The 9018-nt window shown below is 41.0% G+C and overlaps 1 protein-coding gene across 1 annotated transcript; it reads right to left on the reverse strand.

Moving 5' to 3' along the window:
* Positions 1–4047: 4047 nt before the first annotated feature.
* On the reverse strand, positions 4048–7241 carry TCHHL1 (trichohyalin like 1). Its single transcript, XM_032843662.1, has 2 exons — positions 7104–7241; positions 4048–6615 (listed from the first exon to the last, which is right to left on the reverse strand). The coding sequence occupies exons 1-2, from the start codon at positions 7239–7241 to the stop codon at positions 4048–4050; spliced, it is 2706 nt and encodes a 901-aa protein (XP_032699553.1).
* Positions 7242–9018: the final 1777 nt, after the last annotated feature.

Below are 9018 nucleotides of genomic sequence, written 5' to 3' on the forward strand. Positions count from 1 at the left end.
TTCTAGTTGCCCTACCTCTTTGCATACACTTGATATTATTACTTTTTAATTTCAGACATTTGGTAGATATGAGTGGTTCTCACTGTGTTTTAACTGGCACTTACCTGATATCCAATAATGCTGAATACCTTTTCATTGGCTTTTTTGATATCCTCTTTTCTGAAGAGCCTGTTCACGTCTTTTACATTTTTTTAGAAGTTAGGTTATCTTTTACTCATTGACTTAGACATTCTTTGTATATTCTGGATACTAGCTCTGGTTTTTTTTTTTTTTTTGATTGTTGTTGTGTGTGGGTGTGTGTGCGTGTATGTGTGTGTGTTTTAAATTCTTCACAATAGTCCTGTGAGTTATTATAATGACACTTTACATAGGCAGATACCAAGGTCAGAGAGGTTAAGTCAGTTGCTGGTGGACATGTGAGGTATTAGAATGTAAGAATTATTCCTTCTCTCCGGTGACTTATAATCTATTTAGTTGGGGAAATAACACTCAGAGAACACTTAGTGAGTAATACTAGCAAGTAAGTATTACAGTATTAATCTGTTATAGGCTATGAATAAGCTTCTAGAAAGGTAGGATTTAGTCTAGGACTTTAAGAACAGATATAATTGAGGAAATACAAGAAATGAAAACACATTTCAGCGAAGGTGAACCACAGGAGCAGAGGCAAGCATTGAGATGGAAAAAAATAATGTGACTAATACCATGCCTTTGAATAGTTCTTTGCAGGATTTTACAGTTGTCTTATGTAGGACTACAACATCCTTCATGAGGGCAGGGACCATGCCTGTTCCACTGACCAGGCATGTCTAGTGTCCACCATAGTTCCTGGCACATAGTAAGTGTTTAATAAATACATTTAAATGAAATGAAAGAATGCATTCAATCCCAGAACCTTTCAACTTAGTAGAATAAGATTTAAATAATCAAGGTGAGGATTTAAATTAGATGACTAACCTGATCTCCTCACAGGATTTCTAAAGAAATTAGTAGTAAATTATAATTGGAGGGAAAGATTATGTAGAATTTGATCAGTTTAGACTTAATACAGCTTAGAGGAAAGTGTAAGGCATCACTGAGAGGTCTTGAACTGAGAGAGATGAAATGAAAGCAATGTTTTACAAAATTCCTGAGTGATTAAATGAAGGATGGACTGAAAGCAGGGGGCCCAGCTAAGAGGCTATTGCAATGATATCAGGATTTATTTGTGTATTCAACAAACACCTATTGAAATAATAATACACATTTAGTGCTAAGCTCCATGCTAAAGAAGGATAGCAAAATGTGTAAGTTGTGAACTTTACTGTCAAGGAGCTAATGGTCTGAGAGGAGAGGTAAGACAAGCACACAAACAACTGTAACTCACAGGAGGAAGTTCGAAAAAGAGGCACAAATCCAGACTGTGGAGTCAGGGTAGGACAACAACCGCTTTTTGGGGGCATCAGGAAAGGTTCAAGTGGTCTTCTATAGCAGCACTTCTACCTGCCTCTGCCTTCCTGCTCCCTTGTCCCTCTCTATCATGTTCTTTGCTCTGTTATCTGGAATTATCTTGTTATTTATGGTTGTACATGTCTGCTGTTTGTCTCTCCCTCCCCCATTAGAATACAAGCTCCAAGATAGAGAGTACCTGTTTGTCTTGTCACTTCTGTATTTCTAATTCTTCACCCAGTATTTCAACTAAAAAATTTTTAAATAAAAATTTTGGAATGAATGAATGAAATGATATTGAATTTGGGCCCCATAGGATAAGCAAGATTTGGACATTCAATAAAAGGAACATTATTTTAGTGTAGGGTACTTGAAGGCCCAAAGGGAGTGGAGAATGAAAGGCGGATCTGGAAAATGGACTTACGGAAGACTATGGAGATACATTAGTGGATTACATATGGAGAATAAGAGAAAGCAAATGATGATTCCAAAATTTGTGCCTTTGAAGCCTGATAGAATGGGGATAGAGAGGACAGAATGAGGGAAATTGGGAAGACAAACCAGTTTAATGGGAAATGATTGGCAGTCTCAGGGGTCATATCTTGTGAGCAATTGCATAGACTGGATTGAAGTGCACATTCAAGTCTGAACAAGTTGAGTTGAGACTCATCATTGTAGAAACTAATAACTTGGGCTAAGGACAGTTTCTCAGAGGAAGAAAGTCCAGAAAGGAAGAGCCTGAGGTCTTGGGAACTGGATAAGAAGAATCCACAAGAGATGGGGAAGGACCAGTGAAGTGAGAGACAGTCATCAGTATAGCTTCTCTTGCAAATTTATTTATAACCTTTGTCATTTTTGTGGTTCCTGACATATATTGCCAGTTGCTTGTGGAAAAGGCTGATTAGTTTAAGCTCTTTTATATATGTGTGTGTGTGTGTGTGTGTGTGTGTGTGTGTATGTGTATATATATTTTGTGAGTTGTCTCATGTCACTTTGTCATTAAAGAGATTTACATACATATACACACATATATGTATATATCCATAGATATACATTTTTATATATTTAAATAAGGATTTTCATTCATGTTCAAAAGTAGAATGAATAAAAAAGAAAAAAAAGAAAAAAAAAGTAGAATGAAAAGAGCTGAAAACGGAGGGGGAGGATATAAAGGAGAATTTTAGATTCTAGAAGAAGTATGAGATGAAGTGGAAGAATATTGAATCTCAAAGGCAGGCTGCAATGGGAGATGGGGCATTTTGACTTCAAGAAACATTTTTATGGTATCGATTTTATTCCTTTTCTGGGTTATTATTAGCTCTGAGGCATCATCCTTTATTTATTTATTTATTTACTTAAAGATTTATTTATTTATTTCAGAGAGAGTGCAGGGGGAGGGCTGGAGGGAAAGGGAGAGAGAAACTTTAGGCAGACTTCACACTCAGCACAGATCCCCATGTGGGGCTTGCTCGTACAACCCTGAGATCAGGACCTGAGCCAAAACCAAAAGTGGACTGCTTAATGGACTGTGCCACCTAGGTGCCCCTAATTACAGTCTTTAAAAATAATCACAAATCATCTAAGATTGTTTTTGTTTCTGATCAGTGTTTCCAAGGCTAGGTGGAGAATAAAGGGGAACCAAAAGAACTAACAAAAAATATTAATCATGAAGTTTTTTATTTCCTACTTTTGATACAATGCTATCACAAACCATATTGGTAAACATTTCATAGACTTAATAGATCGTAAGAGCTTCTGATGGAATCAAGCATACATTAGATTTATATTCTGATTGCTTATTTGAGCCAGAAACTCTGAAAACACTGAGTAAGGAGTGAGATTTAATAGAAATTTGCTGAATGAATAAACGAACAAATGAACGAATCTATGGCATAGATTAAGTTGCGCCTGGACATTAAGAAAAAGTCATGAGTCTATTCAGATTGGGTGCTAGAAAGTCATAATTATTTTGAATTATGGTGATATCTGAGATTATCTTGAAGGATAAAATTTTGGGATAAACTTGAACTCTGTTAGGGTATGTCATGAAGCAGAATAATCTGCATCTATGAATTAATTACATTTTATGATTATAAGGTGGTATTGCAGAGTCTCATACTCACTATTGCCATCTTATAAGAAGCCAACAAATCAATTAAAGAAATTGGCATCTGTTAAAGATATAAAAGGAAATTTTCTATTTTTAGTAACAGGTAAATTGTGAAAAACTGTCTCATGAGAAATCCATTAATACTTTCTTATTTGCTTTTGTAGAATCTAGGAAGGGAATTTAAATTTTTCAAAAAGATTTTATTTCAGAGAGAGGGGAGAAAGCACACAAGCAGGAACAGGGGGAGGGGTCAGGGCAGAGGGAGAAGCAGACTCCCTGCTGAGCAGGAAGTTCTGGGCTCTGTCCCAAGACCCTGGGGTCATGACCTGAGTGGAAGGCAGATGCTTAACAGACTGAGCCACCCACAGGTCCCTAGGTCGGGAATTTAAAGGATTATCAATTTGCATCTGAATGTGTGCTTGTGAGTGTTGAGGGTGACAGGGAGGGAAGAAGTCTGGGACATGTTGAGATGTTAAGTTCCTTGGAACTTCTCCTGGGATCATAATGATTCATTGCTCTTTGGTGCTTATCTCCTTTTGTAGTACTGGTTTCTTTTCCTGAGGGTAGCTCTGCTTATCTTCTGAGGCTAGGGGAGCTGATCTTTGCTGTGCATCAGCAGGATCTGCATCAGGGAGACATTCCCTGGTGTAATGTAATGCTTGGCTGTCACTGAAGATGATAGGACAATCTGAGATCTCATTGGTGAGGGGTGCACTTGACTGGTTGTTGAGGAGCTCTGGGCTTGATGACCTAGCTGTCTGAGCTTGATTTTGCTGCTCCATTTGGGTCATTTCCTTCTGTTGCAGTATCTTCTCTTGCAGGTACTGGTACAGAGGACTGGAATAGACAGTACCCCTCTCTACAAAACCAGGTTCTTGGTTCTTTTGCATCTTCTCTTCAAGTCTGGACTGGGGGACTGAAACATCATATCTTTTCCTGGCTGGATTTTGTTGGTCATTGGCTTCTGCCAACTCTTGGGGGCTTTCATCCTCTTTCAATGTTGCAGGTTCCTCTCTTTCAAGGTGTGTTTTGGGGGATGCTGAATTGTCCTCATCTAGATTTTTTACTGGAGCGTCCTGGGTCTCTGGTGTCCTACCTTCTTCTCCTTTGGTACTTGGGTCTTGGACCTTTAGCTTTCTTCTGCTGTCTTCCTTTGCTGGAAGCTGCTTTATGGAAAACTGGTCAGTGAAGTCTGCCTTCAGGGACCTTCTGTCTTCACCTTTTGCTGTGGACTCCTGTGCCTCTGGATGTCCATTGGGGTACACAGCTGGACATGGGCCTTTGGTCCCTGAGCCCAGACTTCTGTGCTTTTCTCTGGTAGCCCATTCTGGTTCCTCAGTGAGCTGCTTATCCTGTTCTTCGACTCTGACTGCCAGCACCCCATCCTCCTCAGTTCTGTTTTCCTCACCCAGTGCTACCTGTTTCTCAGTGTCTGGGTTACCATTGTGACTTCTTTCCACAGACTCTCTGAGAGGGTCTCCTTGATTCTGGGAATCCCCTTGCACAGGCAAGTCATTTGTCTCTGAGCTGTTATCACCATCCTCTGGAGTCAGGCTGTTGGGAATTTCAGAAGAACCCTCATTATTCTGTGTGACTGTGGGCTCGGGATCCTCTTCCTGGTAACCATCATCATCCGTGACTGGCTTGTCATGAGTCTTGGTGACCCTCTTATTTTCCTCTCCAGACTGGTTCTTGAGTGGTGCTAATTCCTGTGTTCTTTCTCTTGCTCCTGGTGTCCCTTCTGCTGCAGGGACATTTTTGCTGCTCATAAGTGCTTTTGCTGTGCCTTCCTCAGCATGTCTTGCCTCTTCTTCTGGGGTGACTGTTCTTTCAATTTCAGGATGGTTCTGATCTCCTTCTGAGCTTGACTCTTGTGTTTTAGAACCTGCTTCAGCATCCCTTTTTTTTGATGACTTTTGGAGTTCCTGATACTTTCCATCCTGTGGTTGGTCTTCCAGGGTTAGTAGCTGAATTTCTATCTCATTTTCTTCCTGTTCTGCTGTTCCATGGACCTCAGGGCCTCTTCTCTCTTTCCTTATAGCCCTAATATCAGGTGTTTCTGAAACATTTCTGTTATCACCTTGGACAGACAGGTCCTTTGTTTCTTGTTCTTTTCCTTGTGCTGGTGGTTCTTGGGTCTCAGATGCTCTGCCATCATCCCCAGGTTCAGCTGGATTCTTTGTCTCAGGTGGTGTCCTGTCGGCATCCTCTCCTTGTCCTTGGGTCTTGGATGTTCTATCATCATCCTCAGGATCAGTTAGTTTCTCTGTCTGCAATGGTTTCTGGGCAGCAGCTTGTTTTGGCAGGTCAGCAGGCTCTGAATTGGGCTCATAATTTCCTGGCAGTGATAGTTCTTGTGTTTTAGAATGTTCCTTAACATCCTTTTCTGTTGTAACTTCCTGATCTTTGGAAGGCCTCTGTGCTGTTTCTTGTGGTGGAGAACTTTGTGTTCTTAGGTTCCCTTTCTGTTCTCCACATTGATCCCTTGTCTTAGTGATACTTTGCTCCCTGACTGGTTTATCTCCCTCCATGGGACTCTCCTTATCCTGTTCCTCCTGCTTTGTGGGACTGTCAGTCTGTTCTGATTCTGCTGTTGTCTTATTTGTCTCAAGTTGAGCCCCATTGTCTCCTCTTGCTGACACATCTTGGGCCTCCTCCTGGCTCTGTTGATCTCCTTCCAGGTGTTGGTTCTTAGGGTCATCGTACCCAGGTTCTTCCACTGGCAGTTTGCAAGTCTTGGTGTTTTCAACCCCATTGTGTCCAACTGCTCCCCTTTCTGTAGGGTTGAATTGAGCTGATGATGTCATTCCTGAAGGAGGGACAGCTCTGTCTTGAGTTGGTGGAGTTCGCTCTGTCCACTGGCCAGTGCCACTTGTCACCTGAAGATCCATATCATCAGGTTTCTCCTCTAGATTAGACACTTGTCTTGGTTCTGATTTTAGTAATGATTGTATATCAAGATAGGAGAGATTCAACAAGTTGAAGATTGCAAGAACAAATTCATCAAAACTGATGGTGCCACTGCTGTCAGTATCCAGAAGGTTCAAGTTTCTCTCCACAGCATGAATGGCACGTGGCTGCATGAAAACACAGTGAGAAATCAGCCTATTTATATGTGGTTAAGCACCCTGAGTGGCTGCATATATCCCAAGAATCCTCTTTTTTTTTTTTTTTTTAAATCTTATTCCTCAGGAACTAGTGAAATTTCCCAAATAGGAAGAAATTGTTGATTCTGGATGCCATTTTTCACCAGAGAGCTATGCTAAGAAGGAGTTTTTACATCACTGTGAGTTGCATTTCCATGTATACTGGCTCATGACTCCTCTCAGAACCTACTTTGCTGAAGCATAGCCCCAGTGAAGAAAACCTTATTTTCCTTTGTAAGACTGATTAAGCAATTGCACAGAGTAAGGAGCTGAGACTGAAAAAAGTTGTTCAAAACCAGTGAGTGCCAAGAGTTGATAGCCAAATGTAAAACAGGCAGGGATCACCTATGCCCATCTTGCATAGATTATGGAGAAAGGGTAAGTGGGGGAGAATTTCCACAACTCTCTGAACACCTTACCTGAAGAATGTCCCCAAACTCGCCCTGGATGAGCAGTTTCAACTCTGTGCAGGTCAACGTTGCCTTGTCACCATCCTCCTGGGCATACTTGTGGAATGTCTTGATTACACAGAGGACATCTTTCAGGAGCCGAGCCATCTTTCCCAACTCAGTAGACTGTGAGAAAGAATAAACAAATCTTATTTCCTAGGAAGAGTCCTTCAGGAAGGAGATACCTAGGTCATCCTTTTTCTGTCTCTCCCACAGTTCCACTGCCATCATCTGTTCTGTTCTGTCTATCTATCTCTATTAAGATATTGTATCTGCATTACAGTGATTTAGTTTTGTACCAGATAATGTCAGTGAGATCAGATCTGGCACAGGTGGGTATAGAAGGGACACTTCATCCCATCCTGTGGAAAACAGTGACACTCGTGTCTTCAGAGAAAGCTTTATTGCAAAAGGAATTGGAAAAAGAGCACAAATGTAAGTACTAAAATGCACGAATGATGTCAACAGAATGGGACCAATCCTTCCAGCCTTAACTGAGAGTGTCTACCCGTTTTCTCCTACCTTGGGTCAGTCTAACTCCTCTTCTTAAGAAAGTATAATTTTTACAGTTAGTAAAGCTTCTGGAGAAAAGAGAAGTAATGCCAAGAAAATCAATCCTTATATATGCAGGCTGAAGCAACATGTTTTTATTATTTATTTACTTTTAAAGATTTTATTTACATATTTGACAAAGAGAGAGATCACAAGTAGGCAGAGAGGCAGGCAGAGAGAGGGGGGGAAACAGGCTCCCTGTTGAGCAGAGAGCCTGATGTGGGGCTCAATTCCAGGACCCTGAGATCATGACCTGAGCCAAAGGCAGAGGCTTAATCCACTGAACCACCCAGGCACCCCTGAAGCAACATGTTTTTACCAAGAAGACATGGCTCAGTGAACCCACTGGTAAAACAAATAGAATCTTGACCCCTCAGTCATTACCCATCATTTAAATGACTCTGTATTTTCATTTTAGAATAGCTCTGAGTCCCATGTCTTGTTAAATAGTATTCATGCCTATGTCATATAGTTTATTATTTTTTAAAAATATTTTATTTATTTATTTGACAGAGAGAGCAAGAGAGCACAAGCAGGCAGAACAGCAGAGGGAGAGGGAGAAGCAGGCTCCCCACTGAGCAGGAGCCTGATGCGGGGCTCGATCCCAGGACCTTGAGATCATGACCTGAGCCGAAGGCAGTTGCTTAACCAACTGAGCCACCCAGGTGTCCCAGTTTATATTTTTTAAAAAAGACAATGATTAAAGAAGTTCCAAAGCAAAGAATGTATCTGGGGGGCCAGAGCTCCCAGTTTAGCGGGATTAATAGTGGTCAAATTAGACTTGGGGTATGTCCCCTCTGGAATCCTTACATAATCTCACATATAAGCAGAGCAGCAACCAAGATTCCAAGTATGCTCAAGCATATGATCTATGAGACTTACCTTGTTCACGAATGAGAGCAAGTAGAATAAAATGGGCAGCGGGCTGTGAGCTGACAGCAGGTACTGAAACCTTTTATTGAGTCTCTAATTGCACAGTTAGGACGGAGACACCCTCCAGGTCTAATGCCCTGATTCATCACAAGCAAACCCAGTCTCCTCTCTTTGTATACTCTCAGCTTCTCTTATTTTTATTTCCTTTTTTAGGCAGCTTCAGTAAGTCTTGGTTTCAGACTCATCTAAAGGAAGGAGAGGGGATATTTTTCTTCATTTGCTGACTTGCAGGTTATAGTTTTGAATGATCTTTGGGGTGGTGTTAGCTTTTTTTTTTTTTTTTTTCAACCTAAGGACACAACTACATTTCTGTTTGACAAATCATAGGGCTGGCAGAGACCTCAGAAGTCATCTGATTCCTTCCTCTGCCCACAGGATGGACTGTATTTGACCCAGCTGG

The sequence above is a fragment of the Lontra canadensis genome, unplaced genomic scaffold, assembly GCF_010015895.1.
Source record: "Lontra canadensis isolate GAN:19392208 unplaced genomic scaffold, GSC_riverotter_1.0 scaffold142, whole genome shotgun sequence".
Taxonomy (NCBI): Eukaryota; Metazoa; Chordata; class Mammalia; order Carnivora; family Mustelidae; genus Lontra; species Lontra canadensis.

Excerpts from the sequence above, each read along its gene's own strand:
- TCHHL1 (XM_032843662.1), bottom strand. The coding sequence starts at position 7,241 with ATGGCTCGGCTCCTGAAAGATGTCCTCTGTGTAATCAAGACATTCCAC. Across the intron at positions 6,616-7,103 it reads AGTTTGGGGACATTCTTCAG|CCACGTGCCATTCATGCTGT; the intron begins GTAAGGTGTTCA and ends GTTTTCATGCAG.